Source organism: Acipenser ruthenus, chromosome 11 (genome assembly GCF_902713425.1).
Source record: "Acipenser ruthenus chromosome 11, fAciRut3.2 maternal haplotype, whole genome shotgun sequence".
NCBI lineage: Eukaryota > Metazoa > Chordata > Actinopteri > Acipenseriformes > Acipenseridae > Acipenser > Acipenser ruthenus.
In genome coordinates this window covers 9199101-9223414 of record NC_081199.1, presented here as the reverse complement: position 1 = coordinate 9223414, position 24314 = coordinate 9199101, and the positions used below count along the sequence as shown (strand labels likewise).

The following is a 24314-nucleotide window of genomic DNA, read 5'->3' as shown; positions in this document are numbered from 1 at the left end:
CACGGGGATGGCACATCACATCACGTGCAAGTAAAAAGTAAAATGTGAGCACGGGGAATTGCACTTTAATTAATTCACGTGCAGTTGTACCGAGATTCCAATTGAATGATTGACTAGCAATCGAATCTCGGTACAACTGCATAAAAGCTGCATGTTTTCACTCACTGGGGGTTGGTGTTCGGTGAGTGGAGAACGGGTTAGGAGACGGAGGGTATTTAAAAGTAATAATAGTAAAAGAAGCTCACCGTGTTTGTCTGTGTAGTTCGTTTTGTCTGTCTGTTTATTTTGGCGTGTAGTGCCGTGTCCTGTTTTGTGTTCTGTTTGGTAAACCTTTTTATTTTGTTAATAAACGCTGAGTGCAGCCATTGCACTCAGCTCAGCATCACCACCGTCTCTGTCTGTGTGTTTCTCTCTCTGGTCTGAGTTCCTCCCTGCAGCCATCTTTGTCACAGTACCCCACGGAGATTATAACTTTCTCAACCAAAGCTTTATAATCCGTTTCTGTACCTCTTACTAATCCCCCTGGGTATCCCAGCCTAGGTCGACAGGTACATAGTGAGTACGTATTTTACACATATGGCTTGCTCATTTTCAATGTTTAATTTCTCAGGGACTCACACCATATCCTAATAAATCACTCACCTTTGAGAATATGTATTTGACTGGGGTTCTTCATTAGAACCCCATGAAACCTGTTCATTACACAGCAGGCATCGCTGCTTTTATGAGCTGCTTCTGACCAGCTGAGCACGCGGCATGCTGTGATGATGTAAGGCGTAGATGTGAGTGACTGACACCTGTTAGCTGGGATTTTCTTTAGCATGGAAATTTCAGCCGCAATTGGTAAGCTGTTGCTCAGAAGCAAAGAGTAATAATTGTATTAAGCTTTCACAATACAGTATATAAATACATTACCCTAAAAGGCTCTTGATTTATTACAGTATTTTGTGAAAAATAAAATGTCACACAGGAGCCAGCCTACATATATTTATAGAACAGCTAATCCAATTGTAATGAAATCTGGTAAGGGTATTCTTAACCACAATAGCATCAGAATCTGAGGATATAAAAGTTAGGAAACTCACATGATCCTCCAGGTTCCAATCGTTGGGCTGTCCTCCACTGGCCCCACTTTGATTGCTCCCTAAATGTCTGGAATCAAGCACAAAACACAGCTCAGGATCCAGGGATCAGCAGGGCGGGACAGAGAGAGAGCTGCCAAAGTGACAGCTCTGCTGTAACCTACTCCTCCCTGTTCACAAGTACTGACAGCTTCAACCAGACTACCAACTGAAAGTCCTGCTGTGTACAGACTCGTTTACTCCCACTGACTCAGAACTCAAAGATCTGACTCCACAGAAAAGAATGACATGTGAGTTTCAACTCAGCAAATGTTTGTTGCAGTACTTACACAATATTTTGTGGTCTCATACACCGACTGGCCCAAACAAATACTGTAAGTCTGCAGTGTTTGCAAATGCATGTGATCCCCTAGACTTATATAAACTGCGTGAGAGCTGAACTATTCAGCAACAATAATGGTAAAGCAGAAGGACTCGCTATTATTACATTTCCTGTGGTTGCTGTTTCCTATCTACCCGGATCATTTGAAATAACTTTTAGCACTTTTTCAGCATTATGAACTGCTTTGGGCAGCTCCGATCTATCCCGAAGCTTGGTGGATTGTGTACATTTTTGGCTACAGTCTCGGAATTAGTGTCTTTCTTCTATCCAGTCAGATAGCTGCAAGATGCACCCGCTAACAGTAGATGCACCTATTATTCTGACTTGAGAGTTCCCCTGAGCTAACAGATTGCTTGGATACCGTCTGCCCGGCGTGCAGCAGTGTCATCTGGGATGAATGAACTCAATGGCCTGTCGTTTCTAGACATGTTTTATTTTGTATTTTTAGACACATTTAAAACTATTTTAAAATGTTCTTATAATGCCTACTGCAAAGGTGATTGTATACAGTAATTTAAATAGCCAGATCGTTCTGTTTGTGAGCCGAGGTCAGAACCACAGGGTTCGGTTTTCATCTGGTTCCTTACCAGAAGCCTGGTCATTCCAAACTGTCATTCTGGCATTTTGCATGGGCTATTTATTTATTCATAATTTTTTATGTTATGGTAATGTTACTATAAGAATAGATTTCACTTTTTTTTTTCTTTTTTTTTTTATAAAGGTGCATTGTTATTATTATTATTATTAGGGCTACAACATTATAATAACTGTTGCTTTGACTACAGAGTGTGTTGACTATCTTTTATATTTTATTTTGCCTATATTTATCCTTTTATTTTCGACTGTGTTCAGGACTCTTAATAAATAATTTGCAAATGTTTATAAAAACATGATTTTAAGAACATACATCGTTACTTGTCCTTTTAGAAAAAAAAATAACCCAAGTGTTATCTCCTCCACTAACAAGGTAGAAGTATATGAATCACAGATTACTTCTCTGCGTTTTGCAGGTGAATCTTGATTACCGCAGTCTTCTGAAAACAAGTCGCTGTTATTTCACAGCACTTTGATGGCTGTAATTCTATTTCTGGGACCTAAAATCGAAAATGCCTGAAGCATTCACTCAGGTAACCCAAAGGGGAGGCAGGACTCTCCGAAATGGGAAAACCAGAGAACAACAAAACACAGCACGGAAAACCTTTTTCAGATTTTTATAACTGAATGCACTGTATAGCACTGTGACGTTTAAACTACGAGACTGGATCTTTAAGCAGGTACATTATTGTAAAAGTGTGTCCAACGCTTGCATTACAAATACTTCTGTCTGCAACGTGAAATTGCAGGTTATTCTTTATGATCATTTCAAACACCCATATTCAGAATAGTTGTGTCCTATCTATGTAATGACTGTTAAAGTTCCAGCAGTGTTATGATTAGAGGCAGGTGTTTAGCTTGTGGGGAGAGCAGCTGTACTGAAGTAAAAAACAAGGAAATCGACAGAGCTTGCTGTCACCATCACTTCTCCTGCTTCTATTTATAACCGTTGCTTTAAGGCCCTAAAGGTAGAGAAACCTGGAAAAATACAGAACAGATCCTAATAAAGTGGCCTTCTACACTGACCATGTGAAATACAGCATGTGCTCAGAAAAACCCAAATCAGTGAAAGAGACAGAGAGCTGCTTCTTATGCGTTACCTTGTCATTGGCCTAAATGATTAGTATACCTAATGCATTAGTAACTTAGAAACCACAGTCAAGGATGCTTCCAGAAGTCATTCTGAATGTGCTGTTAATGAGGATGCTTTTGAACACTTGACTCTGGCTATTCACTTGTAATGATGTGCTGGATAATGCACTTCACTGCATCTGTCTCTCCAGGACAACTGGCACCGTTTATACAGCCCTCCACTGCGCTTTGCTTAATCTAACTCCAATGTCAAATTTCCTTATGATATAAGGTCACTGAGCATAAATAACACAGTCAGAGAAAATGATTTTAACATCCCACGGAAAAGTTACAAAAATACCCTTTGGGAAATACCAATATAACCCCTGTCTAAGACCTTTCAAAAATAACCTTTTGCATTAATCGGAAACCCAATGGATTTGGAACAGTATTGAAGAGTAGCTTCAGAATGTCCTTGGAATTGATTTGTTATATGATTCTGAGTGCTACTGGGTTCTGTTGCCCCAGTACAGAGTGCATTGTGTCTCTTGGCTCGGAACTTGCTTTGAGCTTTCCTGGAGAATCATACCTCGCTGCCACTGCATAGACTTCCATTCGAGTCATGTGGCAACGTGACCTTTCAACTCTGCTGGCCCAAGCTAATTAAGAGACATAAAGTGGATTTTAACCATGAATAGCTATAAACCCGCAATCATGAGCTATATAGAAATACTACAAATAGACAAATTTTGGTGCAAAGATGAAAATGTTTACTTTATTTGATCAACCTATATCCCCCAGAATAAGCCACAGCTGGATCGTTTGAGTGTATTTTAAAACACTAATTGAGTTAATGAAGTAGATATATAAATCTTCCTTTTGCTAAGTACAGGTTTCAGTTTTGATATGATTTTTAAAAAAGATACAGTATCTAGTACCATACTAGATTAAAGAACGCTGTTTGCAAGCTTCACTGCCAGGGAGTCTTGCACTTCCTAGGTCAGTGAAATGATCCCCAAACTTCCTATCAATAACATGACATGCTTTGCATCCAGTAACATGCCTCAATTGTGTAGGCACTGCTGAGGTGGTCCAAAAACAGTAACAGACTACCTGAAAATAAGGCAGGCAACTGAGTGCTTTCTTGGGAAACCAAGTGTACAGCAAGTTTGTGGAAGCTATGAGCACTTTAATTGCCTTTAACAACTGTAACAGCTCATCCTGGTTTCACAGGACTCACCTGTAGGGGGCAGCGAAACAGCTGAAGGGTAGAAAACAGATGTTTTCTACCTCATCCATAATTGTATCTCATCTGTCTTGCAGTCAATGGAATTCCTTAATACTTTTACAGAGTCATAGAAAATTAATAATGAATCAACTGGTGCACAAATAATCTGCGAGAGGCAAGAGCACCTCTCTGGGCCTGTACTGCATGTTAATGGGGCAGCACTAAAACCAAACGTGAATAATTACATGCGTCTAAACTACGTCTGTCAATCCTGACAGCCTTTTGAGAATTCATTAACTTTCAAATAACCCTTCCTCCCTTATATGTAAGCCGCCCCCCCCCCACACCTTTCCCTCAGAAATGCCACATTCTCAATAAACACAATGAGCCCCCAGTATCTGCTGTTGGATCCATCACATGCTTCAAGTGGATTTTGATTAATAGGTTGTAAAACAGCTTCTTTATAGTTTGCCATCTGGCAGCTTTTAGCCCCAGTGATATAGTCTAACCCATTGTAGTATAGCATATATTGCAATATATTTAAACTACAGGGAGCATCAGTTTTTTTTAACAGAAAAAGAGCCGTTTCCATTCTGAGACTTTAACTGAATCAGCTTGTACACAGGTTGCTGTCACTGTGGTCCTCTGTTACTGTTTGCTTATCAAAAAACTCCTGTCACCCTGCAATCTGTTTGCAAGCTTTCAGGTATTCTTGCACTTCCTTGGTTGTTTCACCAGCTATGCATATGTTCAAACTTATCCTAGTTACAGCGTAAGTCTTTACAAACTTTGCTTAGCTGACAAAATAGTTCCATACATTTTCTCTGCCATGCACATCCATTCATTTCATAGGTTCCAAATGTGCAGTTTTGGAAGAAAGACATGTTTTTGCAAAATGTATTTCCATTTTAAAACATGGTATCTGGTACTACACTAGTTTAAAGAAACCGCTGTTTGCAAGTCATGCTTTCAGGCAGTATTGCACTTCCTGGGTCATTTCATCTGAAGGGTGAAATGGTCCTCACCACTTCCCTGGCTTCTAACCAATCAGCTGCTTCCCTATTGACTGACAGGCTTTCACCCGGTAACATGCTTTGACCCAGAAGACACTGCTGGGGTGAAATGACCAAGGAAGTAAAGTCGTACCAAACTTCCTAGAGGGCAATGTTTTAAAATGGAAATACATGTGTGCTAATATATGCTTTTTTAAAAACTGCATATTTGAGATCCAAATAACAAATGGAAAATGGGTAAGATTTATGAAAATATTTTGTTAGCTAAGAATTACTTCAGGAGAGTGAAACTGGCCCAACCCTAATGCCTTCTTTCCTGTTATTGACCAACCAACTTTAGCCATGATTTGCCCCTGAAGACACAGCTGAACGTTTCAAACAATGAACCTCCAAACAGAACAGTGCAAACTCCACCCGTCAATGGCAATAGGTGTGAGCTATGTGAGAGATAGCAGGGGAGGGCTGTTCTTTCATTCTTTCTTCTCTGAAATGAAGACAAGCTGCTAATTACAACAGCGCTCACAGCTTGCAGGGGCCTGCTCAAGGCCAGCGCTTCTCACATTTCCAATACAAAAATATTCAGATTTGGGGCAGGTGACCTGTACAGGTGGTATTTACTGTAATTCAGGTTTGACAAAGTGCTTACCATACTTGACATTGGAATTAAAATAATTTATAATTCCCGATGTGTAGTCTAACATCCTTCACAAATATCATGATAAAAAAATGACTTGTATTTCTAGCTTATTACTGTAATCTGATTCCACTGATTGTGGTCCAGTATACGTGGTTAGTTTTCTATAATGTTAGCCCTCCCTTCCATTTCTTGTACCTGTGCTGTTTGTGGTCTGCTGCTACTGTGATAAAGGCTGGTGCATCCTCCATGGCATCAAAGTACTCAGTCTCTTCATCTTCGTCACTCGCTTCCCCTTTCAAAGGTCGCACACACCCTGCACAGGAAACAACACATTGTTAGAGAGACTGGTTCCATGCCACTTTCAAACTGCACAGGAAACAACACGCTCTGTTAGAAACACAAGGTCTAAAACATGGATATTTGCCTACAATATTCAAAAATAATGGAAGTTGTTTCACCTTGAGTGGAACTCATCTGTTGCCACATTTGTGTACTGAATCTATTTGTGCAATGTTGCTCATTGTAGGTCTGTGACAGGGTCCAGATCGCTGACAGAGAGAATCTAACAGACAATTGGTACGCGTGCTGGTTTTAAACCCGCGCAATACTTGTTTTGTTTGTTTGTTTGGCCCTGGTGCCGTCTTGTTTTGTGTTTATTGTTTTGTTTCTTTTTAAATATTTGATTTGTTTGAAATAAATAAGAGCACATTTGCGAGACACGCGCTTTTCTTGTGTTTCCTGTATTTCCTGGTCTGACATCACCCACCAACCAATCCGTGACAAGGTAATTTTCTTACTTTGCATAATCATTTTATATGTGAACGCCATCAACTTCAGTATGTTGCTTAGCAGATGACGGTGTTTAAAGATGGTGCTCATTTTACAAAATGGAAGCAAAGTCAGAAAAATGAGAAAAATAGCACAAATGGGCCTGCTTAGGATTTAATATACCTATAAAACATATTTTAATGAGCCAATTAAAATATTTTAAGTTGACGTGGGCACTAATGACAAACCATGAAATTAACTTAAATGGCATAATTAAACATAAAAGAATAACAGAGTTGTTAAAAATGAAAGAGTATCTAATGTTTTTCTCTTATGTTTTAGATCCACAAATCTTTTCATTAAAGGACTAAAGCGATGTCTTCAAGCTCCCTCATCACCCAAACGAGCCCTGAACTCCTAACCTACAGACATGTGCCTGACTGTGCTCTGTGATACTGTTAGGAGCTTCAGAGGAAAGAGGAAAGTGAAATGACAGGTAGGAGAACAGTCTTTCTTTCATCTCTCAAACCAGAACATCCCTTCACAGCATCACACATTCACTGCTCCAAACCTATTCTGGAAGAGAGTGTACCGAATAAAATACAGTCATTCTGCAGATTTTCCACACCATGCACATCCATTCACTATATATAGGTCTCAAACGTGTAGTTTGAAATAAATCTATGTTTAAGCAAACATGTGCTTTCATTTTAAAACATGGTATCTGGAACCACACTTGGTTAAATAAATCTCTGCTGAGGCGAAATAACCCCGAGAGTGCGATTTCCTGGATTTTTGCGATATTCTGTTTCTTTGGAAATGCACATTTGAGACCAATGTAGTCAGTAGAATTGCGTGACAGGTAAGAATTAGGTAAGTATTTCATGAGCTAAAACCACTTTGCAATTTGTAATGACCCTTTGGTCTTCTAGTAATACTATAGATTTCACTACCGTTATGAACAGTACTTTCTTTTCTGTATATTAATTGTAAATAATACTTACTTGGGAGCCTAAAGTAGCCTGAACCGATATTAGGTACAGGTGACCAGGCAGTGTATATCCTTATGAGACCCATAGCCTGGGATTCCGGATATTACAAAATATATTTCAATATATTGCAAAATATGTTCAAATACATTTCTAAATGTCAATTTACTAGGTGATGTGTGTGTGAGTGGCTGGGCATGCACAGTGAAAGCAGAGTAACTCTGAATATCACTGCACTCCATGGCATGTAGGTGGGGTTTCTATTTCAACCTTCTCATAAAGCAGTCGTCTACAACATATTCATTCCCGATCAATGACCGCTCCCCCAGTCACTGTTCTTCTCTGTCTGCGGATGAAGAATGCCTTCATTTGCACTTCCACTTCCCTCCTTAGGACTGCCAACACACGCACACAGACCAGGAGTGTTGCCACATTGACATTATCTGTATAGCTATTCAGCCCAGTCACCAAAATACCATTTAACCCTTCAGTGCCTCGATTCTATAACTGTGATCACCCTCCACAGTGTCTTTCCTGCCTTCAGTGTGAGCACTCAATTATAAGATATACAGCAGTACTAAATAAAACCTAAAATTAGATTACATTACAACTTCTTGTTGAAAAATAGGGCCATGAGGTTGACCTACAGCACAGAAAGACTGTTCAAATTGCCCTACACATTTGATTGCATACTGGTGTACTGTTTGTGTGTGTTTTCACTGTTGTTCGTTTAATATCATAACTAAGTCTGGATATACCTTAGGTCCAGACCTGCTAGTCCAATATTCAACATGATAAAAATCAAGCAATCTTGACAGTTAATTGATAGTTATTGTCAAAGGGGTTGCTTTGCTCCAGTCTGCTCAAAACAGGCGAGTCTCACTGATATAACCAGAGTTCATTAAAATCTCTTGCGCGCATGTAGGCCTAATTTGTGTAAATAAAGTTTTGTTCATTCTGAATTTAAAATCCCATCCCCGCAGAAATAAGTGTGGAATGTGGCCATTCCCCAAATTGGTTGACTGATTGCCAGTTTGGGGAGGGTCACCTGTATATATAAGAGGAGCCAGCCTGTTTGTTCTGGGGCTCATTCAGTTCAGAGAGAGGACTGACAGCAGCAAGCTGTGCTCTACCCTACCACACTTACTGTATTGAACAAATACAAGCCTGCTAAATTCAGGTCTGCATAACAATACAAAAAGAGAGACAGACCATATGCTGCTTTCACTGAGTGTCCAGCATGCTATTCCCTAGCCCTAATATCGACTTCATGAGTTCTAATACATTTTCAGACTGGAGGCTGGTGTGAAAGCATCATCATCTGCTCTCAGAACTAAATAGTTTTATCTGTTCCAGAGACAAAGACTGCAGATTCTGGTTCCCCCAGAGACAGCATCGTGATGTGTCGACAGTGGCTCCCATACTCGCCTAATTTTATTTACTGCTAACCAAACCAGTAAATACAGAATTACAGCTAGCAGTACCATGGAAAAGTATATCATCAACATTACGTATGACAGGCAACTGCAATTGAAGAGCCGTTCCTGAAGTCATAGTGAAAGTGCCTTAACACTTCTTCAAGGGTACCTGAGCTATCTACATTGGGATAGGAGATACAATGAGAGACATTTCTACTGAAGTGGTGAGTAACAGAAAGGAGGCTCCAGTCCATTAACAGCTTCTATATTTAGGGCTCTGCACAGCGGGGGCTGCTAAGGACTGTGAGTCATTCTGACCTGAGCGACACAATCAACAGCAGACCATGCAGGGGAGCAGCTTGAACTGATTGCAGGCAGCTGAATAACTGGCTGAATCGTACCTGTTGTGCTCTTCCATTTGTTATATTATAAAATGGGCAGTTTGGAAACAAGCACACGTTAGAGTGAAGGCTGTACAATAATGTATTTCTGAGTTTCCTGGGTAAATATCATGGTGGTAATACTCAGGACAGTCGGCTTCTAATCCTTGTTCATGTAAACTGTGTAAAGCTGGTGAAGTTTGACAGGAAACAATTTCACCCTCCATGTGAAATAACCAAGGAAGTGCAACACTACCTGAAAGCATGGCTTACAGAGAAACCCACGTAGTACCAGATATCTTGTTTTAAAATGAACATGTTTACTATAGCATGTGTTTCTTTCAAAACTGCACACCTGTGACCAATATAGTGAATGGAAGTGCCCGACAGGTAACATTAATGCAAGCTACACTTTCCTGTGTCTTATATGGAAACAGTCACTGGCAGTTTCACGTTTTAAGTGGAGTCATTTTCATTTAACCTGCAGGCACTGACAGTTAACAAACTAGACGTGTTCAAGCTGTTTCTTGTGGCTCTGGTTTTCAATTTATTTCTAATTCTCCATGGCTGATCACTCATGTGAAACCCAGTGATATAAAAGCAAGGCTGTGTGGAAAGCATGCTGCAAAAAAAGATTCATAGACCGCTCCCCCCCCACCCCCCCCAAAGGACACAGGAGAAAATAACCTTGAGAAAAGCAGTTGGGCATTTTGAATCCAGGTCATGCTAATACACTGGGGACTGAGAGGATGGCAAAGCTAACAGACCATGTTTTAAATATAATTCCACGGCTTCTGTTACACTGCCTGCCTGCCTTTGAGAGTTCAGCTGAGTAGAGGACTCATTAGGAGCTGTACATGTGTTTACACAAGCTGAAAACGTGAGGGGTGTACTACGATAGGAAAACAAAAACATGGGTCATCTACACTACAATTAGTGATCCCTTAAATACATGGGCTGTATTGTAGTGGGTGAGTGTATATCAGGCTTCTGATATCCTAGCGAGGGAGATGGCTGTCTCCAGGTACCTTTGCTTATAGACTTCTGACTTTTCTTCTTTAAGATTCCTGGATTTTAATTTTAAAAAACAGTTCTGTTTGTACTGACCTCAGACTGTGCTGTGAACCAACGGGAGCCTTTGTGATGTTTGTTTATCCAATGCACTGTGTCATGTTGGGATTTGCAATCCCAGTGGAAGTGAATGGCAGAACGATTGTACTTGTTTTATAATTAGTGACAGACCCAGCTGTGAACAACATTATACAACATGCACCAGGGGGGTGGTGTGCTGGAGTCTTCTAGAACAGATGGGAATGTCTTCTGCTAATCTACTGGGACTCAAGATGTTGCCATGGTTACCAGAGGCCTTCACACTGGTGCTGCTAAAGACATTGATCCTAATACTATTCTAAGATACTTATATTTTGCAGGTGTCAACCAGCAGAAAAAACACAATAATAATAAAGGAACTCCCATACCATACACATACATCTATTCTTCAAAACTACTTCCAGTTTTTGGTTGTTGTTGGAAATGCCTTAAGAACTTTACAGTTTTAGGATTTCATTTATAACCTGACCTCCTATTGGTGCAAGTAGGATTGTCTATTTGGTTCACAGAGTACTGTAGAGACAAGCAGGTTTAAAATTAGGTGGTGTGGGTAGCTGCTTCTAAACAATTGGAAAACATAAGAACATTTGACTCAGTGTTGGCCTACTTTCTGATAAAGTAAGAGAAAATAAAGAAAAATTTTAATAGTTTTTACAAAATCGATGGTGTTTGCAAGTATTATGATTTGGGTTCTGTTGCCCCAGTAGAGTTTCTATAATGTTTCTCTAAATCGGCCTTTAGGGTTTTGAGGTTGTCTGGAGAATTCCAAGTGCCGACACTGACCAGCCTTCCTCATTACAAAAATCATGTCACCATTGACCTTTAACCCTTTGAGTAGTGAGTTCTAAAATGCCCTGCCGGCCCTACGGGAGTGAGTTTTTTTTCTGTCTTCTGCATGCGCTTGATTATTACGAGTACAGCAAACAAACAAGCTGAAAGGTATATGATCAGTATGTATGTAATGAATACTGACAAATCATTTTTACCGTAAATAAATAAAAAAAGAAATATAATGATTTATTTTGTCATGGGGAAAGGTTTTGACTAAAAAATAACAGGTAGAAAATAAACAACGGGTTGGAACAACCATAACAACACCTCCTAACAAAAAAAAGGGCTGAACGAGAGAGAGAGAGAGAGAGAGAGAGAGAGAGAGAGAGAGAGAGAGAGAGAGAGAGAGAGACACAAATATATCACATCTGGGTAAACAGGTGGTGGGGGCAGAGGGAGTGAGAGTGTCTAATGCTTCAGTGTATGATACTCCTTGAAGCATGGAGTAACACACAGAGCTTGGCGCTGCCTCTTCGCTGGACGCCTGTGACTTGATGGTAAATATTCTTCACTTATGTCTTCACTGACACACTCGCTAACATCCGATTCAGTGGAAGCATTGTATGTATTTGAATTTAAATAGGAATCTGAATTCAGTATGATTTTTAATACTTCTTTCTCACTGAGCGATTGTCACCGGTTTACAAACACTGATGACATTTTTGTGACATGACATTGTATGTAATTCAGTCAATATCTGGCAGAGGGTGCAAGAGACCAATAATGGGCGTTACAGAAACCTGGTGTTACAAAATTATGTGAACAGGAGTTTCTTGTATTTCCAGTTAAAAACCATCCAGCTGCTTCCCCTAATGCTACACATGCTTTGCAGCCTATAAGAAGCTTGACCCCCGCGTTGTAATGACCTAGGAAGTGCAAATAAAATCAAACTGAATTCTTTTCAACCTAGTGTAGCAGCAGATGTTTAATAATGATGTTTGCAAAATCATTTCTTTCTTTCAAACATTTGAGACATTATAGTGAATGGAAGTGCAACACAGTTGAGATGTATGAAAGAATTGCATTAGCTAGCAGCACTGTGGGGCAGCCTGTGCAGTGCATCAGAGTGCCGGTGTCCCGAGCATCACTCACCTGTGGCAGTGCTGGAGATGGCTGGGGTGTTGGTCAGAGCAGGCGCTTGCCTGCAGGCTCGCTCCAGGCTGTTGTGCTGCTTGGCTAGTTGCTCGATTGTCTCTTCCAGACGGATCCTCTGCTCACGCTCATACTGCAGAGCTCGCTGCCATTTCCGACTGTGGGTCTCTGCTAGCTCCAGGAAATCACGGCATGCCTGCAACACACACGGCACAGCACGTCACTGAACCAGCAACACTGTCTTGAACTTCCAGTGAGAAATGTTCAAGTCTGGGCGAGCAATGCGCAATATTGGCAGTATGTTTTGTTTATTTATTTGATAAAAACTCTTGAGTCGTAACAGTTGGTTTTTAAAAGCGTCCCTGAACTTGGAAGAGACAACTGAACTTGGTCACAGTTCTAATCCTTTAACACACAGTATATACACAAGGCCCTAGGTCAGTATTTACTGATTTGCACCTAAAATTTGGCCCACTGAAGCATGTTCTTCCTGAGCAACATCCGAAGAATCCGACCCTTCCTCACCAACTATGCTACCCAGCTCCTGGTCCAGGCCCTGGTACTCTCCCGCCTAGACTACTGCAACTCCCTCCTGGCTGGCCTCCCTGCGTCCGCCACCTGTCCGCTCCAGCTCATCCAGAACTCTGCTGCTCGCCTGGTGTTCTCTCTACCTCGCTTCGCCCACGCTACTCCACTACTCCGCTCGCTCCACTGGCTCCCGATCACCGCTCGCATCCAGTTCAAGACTCTTGTACTAGCCTACAGATGCCTTGATCAGACTGCACCCAGCTACCTCCAGACCCTCATCTCTCCCTACACCCCCACTCGACCTCTCCGCTCCGCCTGCACTAGAAGACTGGCTCTACCTCCGCTACGCTCCCCTGCCTCCAGAGCCCGCTCCTTCTCCACCCTTGCTCCGCAGTGGTGGAATGACCTTCCTACAGATGTCAGGACTGCCCAGTCCCTGACCACATTCCGGCGCCTCCTTAAGACTCACCTCTTCAAACAGCACCTGTAGAACTCCTCTGTTGTATCCTGGGACACTATCACCCTTCATTTAAATATGCTTTATTTTGCTCTTATCTGCCCCCTATTTTACTGCATTTAATCCTGTACCTCAGATTATTGTAATCTGCCAAGTGTTTAATCTGTAGTATTTTGTACTTAATCATATCCTGATGTAACTATCACTATTTAATCATATCCTGATGTAACTTTCACTATTATCTGCTGTATTATTGAATTGTGGTTTGTCACACTGAGAATTATTGTATTTCTTGTTTTTATTGTATGACTTATATTGTAACACTTGAATGTATTTGCTTGCGATTGTAAGTCGCCCTGGATAAGGGCGTCTGCTAAGAAATAAATAATAATAATAATGTTAAAATACTGATTTTCACCATGAAAATCCATGGATTTAAATTTGGTAGATATATTTATGCAAATAAATAAATGTTTAACACACTGAACTAAATCCACTGACACAGTTTAACTTGGCCAGCGTTACACGGTTTGCAGTCAAAAATAGAAGGAGGTGAGCTGCAATTCTGACTAGAAAACTGGGAACTGAATTATTTTCACAGATTTCTTTTCTTCTTCTAATAAGCAGTGAAATATTCCCAGGGAATTCTATATAAAATATTATCCAACAGTAATCAGTAATGAAGACTAACAGAGTATGAAGCTGTGTCTTAAATCTCAGTAGGGTGTCTACCGATTTTACATCATCAGGCAAGGTATTTCATAAACTGGGGGTCAGAGATGCAAATTAATGACAGAATCTGTTATTAAAATGAGGGACAGGAGCAATCCTGTCTTAAGTCACATTTCAATTAATTCAGCCCTGATGTTAATTAATGAAACCCTCGCCAAACTAACAAATCCAAATGACAACCCAGACATGAACCCTGCTCTACACAGTGGAAACCCAGGACGCTACCTTCAGTGTCATTCGGGGGGTTAAGCAATATTGAAACCTCTCAGTGACCTTACGTTTGAGCGCAGATACTTCTGGAGATGTGGGTGTTCCCAGGAGCTGCATTCATTGGACCAATCAATACCCTGATGATACTACAGTTTAAACACCAGCACCCCCATATTACCATGTGTCTATATCCTAGCAAACTAGTTGTTAACAGTTTACAGACAAAACCACTAAAACAAAGAGTGAGCCTTTTATATCAGCGATTCTGATTTAGCAAATGGGCTGACAATAGTGTTTTACCAAGCTGTGTTTACAGTAACCTGGCACATTAATAGGAACAAAATAAAAAAGAGAAATGGCTCTGGCACAGAGAGAACACCCTTTAGAAAACTGAGGATTACACCAACGTATAGCAAGCCAAATTCATTGAGACAAATGAAGAAAGCGTTTCATAAATCCCGTTTGCATGTTGCACTGTGCCTGCTTTAATGGCAAAGCAAATGAGATGGAAACAATGCATTCTGCGTCTTGCAAAGTGTACACTCACCCATATAACACACTATTAAACACCTTGAACTAACAGAAACATATTTATATAGCTGCAAAAGATTAAAATGAATAACACCTGCCATAACACTGTCAATAGGATGTGGAGCCACTGTAGACAGCCAGGACGACACTGATTCGTGTGTCTAAGTTGTTCCAGAGGCATACAGTATGTGACAACTCCCTAATGATTACTGTCTTTAATTACTGAAGTATATACATATATTAAGCTATATTGGTAAAATATGTTGAAGTATGTTTCAGTATGTTGAAAACTATATTTAGTGCAAAAGATGCTTACCTAAAATATATGTATATACAGATATGGGGAGATGCCACTTTTATATGTAACTGAATAGAGTACTTGTCATGGATGTCATTTGCGCAACTAATGAGGCACATGAGAGCTCATTTACACAAAGGTGTGTGCTACAGATGGCAGGTATTTAATTTCATTTCCTATTCTGTATTCCGACAACCGCCTCATATTGCCGTCCTTAAAATACAATGTTCAGCGTTTAAGAAGTCAGACAGGGACCCCTACATCAGCCGTTTAAATCTTTGAAAATGTCCCCGTCTGCTCGTTTAAAACCAGCTCCGCACTAATTTAGGACTCATTAAGGCTTTTTCTGATGACCTCGGAAAAAACTGCTGCCTGCTGCATAGTACTAACCACCCGGGCAGTAATATTATTCATGGCATTCGGGAAAGAGCATTCGGGAAACATGCACAACAGCCAAATGAACTCAGCTACCTGAAAACACTATTCATCACTGTGTATAAGGACACAATACTTCCTGGCTGCTTGGTACAAGAAAGAATCACAACTCCAATTACAGAAGAAAATGATTCTTTACCAGTACCGGGCTGTGACGCTACTGTGTCCCTCAATCAGGTTCACTTTGACACTGCAACACACGTCCTTGTGTTTGTTAACTGTAGTCTTCAACAGTAACCTTCTGTGCAACTGCACAATTATAACAGGAGATGTACTGCAGCACTTACTGAATGGGCTGGGCACAGCCACGCTGCTTTACAGTATTCATGAACAGTGAGGTAGATGGGGTCATGGAAGCCAGGCAGTTTGAGCTGTAACTCAGCTAGTGTCTTCACTTAACAAAGCACACAGATCTTTAATAGATACTCTTGTGCTGCAGAGTTTCAAATGGCTGAATAGGAAGAAGCAACTTTGATACCTTTTTTTCTTTTTTAAACCAGCATAGAGGCATATATTATACTTTCAAGACCACAGAGGTCCTTTCACCAGGTAAAAGTGCATTTGGGAAGAAACAGAGTCGATGACCGCGTTTTAAAAAGACTAGATCTTAGCAAACCAGAACACAGCTGAGCAGGTTCTGCAGCAGCATTTTGTTTGGACTTTCTCGCTAGTTTGTAGTTATGGACAAATCAGTTGTCTACAGAAAAAGAGAGGAGTAAAGCATCTCGATAGCAGTGGGGCTGATTCTTTTTAGCTTTAGAGGACTGGCAGAAGCCTGATTATCACCCATAATATGATTATTTATAAATCATTTTTCAGTACAATACATAATCAATACAAACACATTACCAATAACATCCCAATAACCGGTTATTGTTCCAACTCTATTCTGATCAATAGTGCAAAAGGCTTTTTTCATAGGTATGTTAAAAAACTGAGCTCTTCGAATTCCCAGCAAGGAGTGAAGCTGAGCATAAGGTTACATGTTTTTTCCCCAACATTACTTAAATTAACTGAGCTTACAAAATAATTCCATTCATTTCAGTCATTTTGCACTTTCATTATCTACATACAGTAGGTCACAGATGTGCAGTTTTAAAAGAAACACATGATGTAGCACACATGCTTTAACTTTAAAACAGAACACCTGTCACTGCTTTAGGTTACAGAAAAGTCTTAGTTTCTATGCCTTAGGGTTGGGTTATACTTGTACTTCTGTTGATTTATGTGGATAATGTTTTGCTGTTTTGGTTTCCCAGAAAGCAACATCAGCCTAAACCACCAACAGAGAACAGCCAGTTAAGAGTTTCTGCAATTTGAAAAACAGTTTGAAGGTGACAGAGATGAACAAACAATTTGATTGCTGTAATCTGCGTTGATGGCGATCTGTCACACATTTATTGGTATTGCTGTACTTTGGACATGCTCACATCCCGTCTGATCACAGAACCCAATCATTCGTTTGGGAGATTATAGTTAATCCTCTAAAAACAAACATCAAAAGAGCAGTTTAGCCAGCACAGAGCTGCACTAGCCTTGGTTTGGTCAACCTCAGTTGTAGTAGATTGACTTGAAAAAGCCTCTGCTAACTGGAAACTGAGTTTTTGGACCTGGACAACTGGCGTAGCACACATAGTGGGGATTGCCAAACAACAGAAACAGTGGTGCAGCACGTACGTTTATGTCCCTCGAATTATTGCTTTAGGATTGATTAGGAACTACATAAGCAGCTGCATCTCCCTGTTGCAGTCACAACCCGACAGACTGAGGGACAATGACGGGTGCTTGGTTGGCAGGTGCTTCCGTGGGCCATTCTGGAGAACAGACTCACTGCGGTTATCATTGGGAATGGTCTCCAGAACAATTTAAACACCTTGCAGACCTGGCAGCCCACACTCTACAAAACAGACTGATCTGATGTGGAATTCCTATGCACAGGTATTCAAGAACGTAAGGTGTATACATTTTCATAAGTTGCTAATATGCACATGGGAAGAATCCTGGTTGAATTTCTTACCCCAGCAGGGTATTTTAACACACCGAATTCAGCATCAATCTCATTGACTTCCTTACATCTGAATCAATGCTATCATCACAAGAACTGCTAACTATAATGATGCACACGACTTTTGCAAACCAATTAGCTAATTGCCGCCACAATGTTCTATGGAAGCTTGTTAATACTGTACAATACAGTAAAAATACAAAGTACATCACTCTCTTACCTTAAAGTATGGTTCAAAGTGTCCTCTTTTCTGAGAAAAACTCTTCAGTATGAACAAAAAGCATGTGACCCGTTTCCTAAGCATTGAGGTTTCAATTTAAAAATCATCACTTCCTTATGACAAAATCTGCTGTTAGCAAAGACAATGCAACTAAGCAAGGAAACAGACTAAAGGTCAATATAGGTTCTAGTTCCAGGAGACTAGGTTTCAGGCCACTGCATGGTAGAGACTTATACAGAGATAAGTTGTCTCCTGGAACCTGGTTTCAAACCACTGTTCCTGAAAAAGTGGCTTTGTGTTCCCTCAGCTTTAGGTTTTTGTTCTGCTAATATTTGAAAATGAAATTCGACAAAAGTACAATTAAACCTAGCTATAAAAAACAGACAAAGGACCAACAAAATGGAGCCTTAACAGGTTGGCGCCCTTATAAACGTTTATCACTGTATTTTTGTAGTTTTCCCATGTTTTTCCCCATGATTATACTATGCATTTACCGTAACCCTGGTTTGCCATGTTTATTAATACGCTTTACTGTACCTCACAATACTTTACAATGCTTACCTGTGCTTTACCATGCTTTGACTGGGAAACGTTTATAAGGACATGGCCTTACTACTGAAGGTACATCAGATCAGATGTTAGCAAGCTACCAGTCTCTGGAGGACAAAGGTCAGCCCTGCGCCTGGCCAGTAGGGGCTGCTGTAATGAGGTGAGGAGAAACCGGCCCTTACGATTTAACCTCATGAACCCATGGGAACGCCAGAGCCAAGGCAAACCTCCCTGTGGAATCCCCAGTGAACTTTGCACAGCCAGGATACGAAGCTGCGCTCCCCTGGCTGCATGACTCACCCTGCACGCAATACTGACAGCAACTTGTTCCTTTTGGCAAAAACGCATTGTAATTGCAATGTGGCAACACTTCAGCAGTACTGATTCTAGCATGCGAAGTGTTCCCTAATCTTCAAAACCGATGAATAAACAGGAAATGCTGTAAAGGAGCACTAAGCTTATTAGCAAATGTGCTGCGTTAGGTGCAAGAAAATGAATGCTTTGAGTGTGTGGGAATGACTAGATTCAATCCAACCCACTGCAATCAATGAATTAACCCTTTGGTCTGTGCAAGAATTTCCACCAGGTAAAAAGCTGTCAGGAACATACTTAACTGAGTTGAGTAATACAAGTCACTTCTGCCAGATGTCTCTTTTGGCACAGCAAGTATACAGTACAGTGCGATGGTCTCACTATGACCTATAAAGCTAAAAATGCCCTTGCCCAATTCATTTAATATAGCCTCAGCCTAAAGTCACGTGACAGCATTGCAATGATCCTGTTCAATGCAAAGATGAACGGATCTCAAGATACAGCCAACATGACTTCAGGTCCTCTATATTACTATCCGCATGGATATTCATATCCAAAAAATATCATTGGGCTCCCATTTTCCCCAATCCTAGCAGAACCATTTGCAGACAGCAGCAATGGCAACACAATACTATTGCACCATGAAATTGAAATGGATCGTCAGTGTATTAGTTCATATCATACGATATGCATTATGCATTCAAACTTAAATAAATTCAATTACTTCAGCAGTACTCGGCTGAAAGTCAAGGATGCACATCACCTGTGTAGTGGAATCAGATAATTACTATGACTGGAGGCTTAGCACAATGAATTTAAAAGAGTGCATAGCAGGTGCGAGGATGGGCTCTGAACTGTCACAGAATTCCAAACACGCTTGTTCTTATAAGCAGGAGTAGACAGCGTTCTGCTCTGATTCAAATCTGCTGCTCCACTAACAGTTCTGTATGGTCCGGAATAATAAAAACACTTAAAGGAGGATTAAGAAGGCTTGAAAATACACATTTTTTTCAGCAACATGGTCAAACATGCTCTTGGCTAGCTCAAAGCTAGTTATAAAGATGATAAAATTAGGATGTACAGGTATCGTACAGGTATCGTATGTTTTGAAAAAATATAGCAAATCCAGTAAATAGTTATAAAACTGTCCCCACCCTTTAAAAGCCTTCTTTCCTAACCAACCAGATGCTTCCCCTATTGACTGATATGCTTTGACCCAGAAACTGCTGAGTAATTGTGTAACACCACAATTCATGTTTGACCATGTTTGCATGTTTTACAGAACTGTACTTTTGGACCTAAGTAGCTAATGGAAGTGCTCGGCAGGTAAGATATATAAAATGATTCTGTCAGCTACAACCACTCTAAGGGTATTCCACCCCTGCATATCTATAATATGGAGTGTAAGGACTACAGGGACGTGAAGGAGTTAATCATATACTGCTCTGTGGTAATTCATTATATGAAGCTGTCTGCATTGTTTAGTTCTAATCCCCTTGGTTTAGTGCCTCAGAACTAATACTTGCTGTAATGAAAACAGAAGCTAATCCAGCATTAAATTTGTACATGTGGCTTTGCTACATTCATAATGCCATGGAAAATTCTAATTTCCCTTAAAATCTGCAGACAGGTTTACAGCTGCCTTTTCTTATATGCCAAGAAGGGTGGCATTGTTCTTGTAATGCCCATAAAATACTGATTTGTAAAGGGAGACCAACTTCTAAAGTTCTGTGCCTATGCCCCTAATTAATACCCAGTGGTAACCACATGGAGTCAAGCAATCCTGGTGATATGAGACCAGCTGTTGATGATCCAGGAAAGCTATGTCTAACTTTAAAGTAATTGTAGTGAACAAAACAGTTCCATAACATTTCTCCACCATGCACATCTATTCAATTTTATAGGTCTCAAATGTGCAGTTTTGAAAGAAACACCTGTCATGCACTCTTTTTTATTTTATTTTAATTATTTTGTTAGCTACAATTACTTTAAGGTATAACTTGCAAGAAACTAAAAGTGGCTAGTACACTGAAGACTAGCTGAAACCCTTTTTTTCTTATTAGTTCTACCTCATAATTCTGATTGAGTATCAGGTTAAAGGACTGAGCAACAGATTATGACAAATCTTCTGATTGGCTGCGGAATTTTTAATAAGTTATAATAATTATTACAATATTGTTCTCTCAGAAAATAAAGCTGTATACACACACATTGTATACTGTGCTAATGACCATACATCAAAATATTCCGATACTGTACAGCACACAACTCACACAAGATGAAAACTGTCCACTATTATGCTCTTATTTATCAGAGTGATATTACATGGGGTGGAAATCAGTTATATTAATGTTATAAAGGTTTACCACAGTAAATGTGCATGGTAATTGTGACATTTTTTTAATGTTCTTCCTGTGGTTATATGTTACCATAGTTTACTATAGTTGGGCATGTTTTTAATATGCTTTGTTAGACTTTGTTATGCTATTACTGTGGAGAACATTTGTAAGGGAATAGCCCACTTGTCCCCATTGAATCCCATTCTATTGGGGCTAGGACATTTCAAAGTGGTGATACTAAGCTGAGGGTGACATTAACAGGAGTGCTATTCAGACTGTATATCTGGTGATCAGGAGGTCACTTCACAGGCTCGTGGACCCACCCAGCACCCTGGGAACATGCTGGCTAAAACATTTCTAATCATGCTTTTATTCCAATGGTGAGTTTTTTGTGAACCTCCTGTATATATCCCTGTATATTCAGTAACACAGACAACACGGCTGCCACTTTATCTATATACTATCAGTATTTTCCCCTTCACTTTTCAATAAGCCCTTATCAGCCGATAAGGAATTGTGAAGCCTGGTTGAGCTGATGGGAGTCGGGAGATACATATTCTGGTTATCTGTCATCTTCTCTATTTCCAGGCTGTGGGGATGAGCTGATATCAAACCTGTATTGTGGATCTGTTGAGCCAGCAGACTCATTCATGGTCGCATTCTCATTTCTCAGTCAAAATGTCAATCTGATTAACGGTATGGTCTTTCTTGGATTATTCAAAGTGCAGTGATACCAACCAAAGGGTATATCTGAAACCGCAGGGTACCCAGCGTTTCATTTCAGGCTTAGATTAGACAAACACTCCATTACAATTCGAAGTCACGCCTCCAGCGGAACCTATTAGCAGAAACTATACTTTGAATTCCGCTCGGAGTGTAGATCTTTCACTCAGAATGTCAATGACAAGCCATTCTAAACGTTTAAACCATCACAGATTCAATATGCGAATATCAGCTTTTCGTACGTTTTACATTTACATTTAATGACATGTTTATATATGTTCTGGGGCTACTTCTAATCAAGTTGCGAATGTATTTTGTATGGCAGACCAGACACAGCAAAAAGTGTGAATTAAAAGGTCATTCTGAACTGACATGTATCAAGTGACCTTGTCTGATGTGACATTTTCCAATAAGGATGAAGTACTTCATAAACACGGCTGGCCCCATTAATCCCAGAGAAAGATGGGTGCTTTTCAAGGAAAACCGCAAGCCCACAGCACTGATTATTCAAGCCAATCCAATCTCAATAAAAAACTGCTTAAACAGGTTATCAAGGGAGGAAAAAATTAATCTGCACCAAACAAAGAGAAGACGATACATTGATGAACTTACAACCCCAACATTATAATTCTGTTCATTACGAGTTATGAATATTTATGTGCGTGGGAAGAATATAATAACAGTGTGTCACCAGCAACAAGAGGGCATGAATGGGTTCACACACGCAATATATTACTGAACCACTGAAATGAAACGCCACTGCCTGCAGACACAAATACAGGGTAGCTGTTTCCACCAAATACAACAAACTTACTCCTTAGTTACTGCACTTGTATTATCCACATACACCAGTACAGTGCTCTGCCTTTGTAAGCCAGCTCTTTCTACAGTTATAACTTATGAAGCAGCTGGGGTCCCATAGGGAGTGCTGTATTGGTCTTGGCGCTCCCATGGTTTAGAGTGGAAAACTGGCTGGGGTTAGTGGAGCAACCCCTCCTGACAAGACCAGAAGGAGGCTAGCTAAACCGGGCCTCATCTCCACGGGTCAGAGGCTTTGTAACACCCCCTGCTTATGTTTGGCAGGTGAAAACATGTTCTGTGGGTTCAAGCGCTTGGGCTGCAAGCAAACAGCAGGCGAGTGGGAATACCATTCCCCACATTTCACAGAGCATGTCTATGTCTGCAGCCTCCATTTTAAGAGATTAGATATCGCTCATGCATCACCGACACCGCAACTGCCAGCTGGAATTGTATTTCTGGCCTTCAGTTAAAGGAATATATGGCATTCTGTGATCTTGTTAAAGTACTCAGCTACATTTCAGTTCAGCTTAGTGTAATAAGCAAGCACTTTTTGATCAGAGCAAAGTCCAATTGGCTTTTAAAAAATGAACATTTGGTGGTGTTTTTGCTTTCATGGGAATGGGGATGGAACATTTTTTGGAAAGGGGTGTATTCTGCGTTTGGGTTATTGTGCTTACTGGCTGATGCCTTTCAGATGTTCCAATCTATATATATATATAGATAGATAGATATCTATATATATATATAGACCCTGATATTGATCTAATACAGCCACATCAGACAGCTTATATTTTTTAAACTGCTGACTCTGTGTCTGTGCTGGCAGATTTCAAGTTCACAAAACAATGGACTTGAGTCTATCTTGAGACATGCAACTATGACCCAGTTTACAGTCAACAAACTGCCAGCTAAGCACTGTAATCTTTCTACTGAATGCTGCAGCCTATCATGTGATGTGTCAGTGGTTCCACTGAATAATATTGCCTCATTCCTTCCTAGTAAAAGTCCCCGCCATGTACTAATGGTGTAAAAGAGCTGGGAAGAAGCCCTCTAGGGGACAGCAGGAGTCAGACAGCAGTTCGGTCCAAATGCTTAGAGCCTTCTAGAGGTGATAAATCACCCCGTCCCTGTGACTTTCACACCCTCACAGAATGTAGAGGAAGCGGTTTTCTTTAAAGAGAACGTGGGCTGCACACACAGTTACAACCTTCACGTTTAACAATGCATTCAATATATTGCCAGTGCCTTCTGGTCAAAGGCTCTGACCAGGTTAAAACAAATTGGAAGTACTGCAGCCAGTTTAATGGAGAAACACTGGATGGCCACGTGGATATGTGTTCCTGACTTGCAGAAGATGCCCAATTACTTTGATTCATTAGGCATGATGCTTTCCTCAAAATACTGCTGATCATAATTAATGAAAGCAGTACATACATTTACTTGAGAAAGAAGCATTCCAGAACTGATAGGTTCCTTCATCAGGCAAGATGCTGGGGGAATAGATGAGAAGAAAGTGCTGATTTTCACAATTCAGATTGGAATTAGAACAGCATGACTCACAAAGACACAGCGTTAGCTG

The 24314-nt window shown here is 40.4% G+C and overlaps 1 protein-coding gene across 5 annotated transcripts in view; it reads right to left on the bottom strand.

Annotated features, from left to right (window-relative positions):
- The window catches only part of LOC117426706 (oxysterol-binding protein 2-like), a 110050-nt gene that overhangs the window by 26910 nt on the left and 58826 nt on the right, over positions 1 to 24314 (bottom strand). For 4 of the 5 annotated variants that reach the window (XM_059033304.1, XM_059033305.1, XM_059033308.1 and 1 more), the window contains 3 exons: positions 12596 to 12791; positions 6203 to 6320; positions 1086 to 1152 (listed from right to left, as the gene is read on the bottom strand). In XM_059033304.1, coding sequence (XP_058889287.1) covers positions 1086 to 1152; positions 6203 to 6320; positions 12596 to 12791 — 381 coding nt within the window. Of the gene's footprint in view, positions 1 to 1085; positions 1153 to 6202; positions 6321 to 12595; positions 12792 to 18011; positions 18120 to 24314 lie in introns of those variants that run through there. The other variant, XM_059033306.1, reaches the window with a different exon arrangement.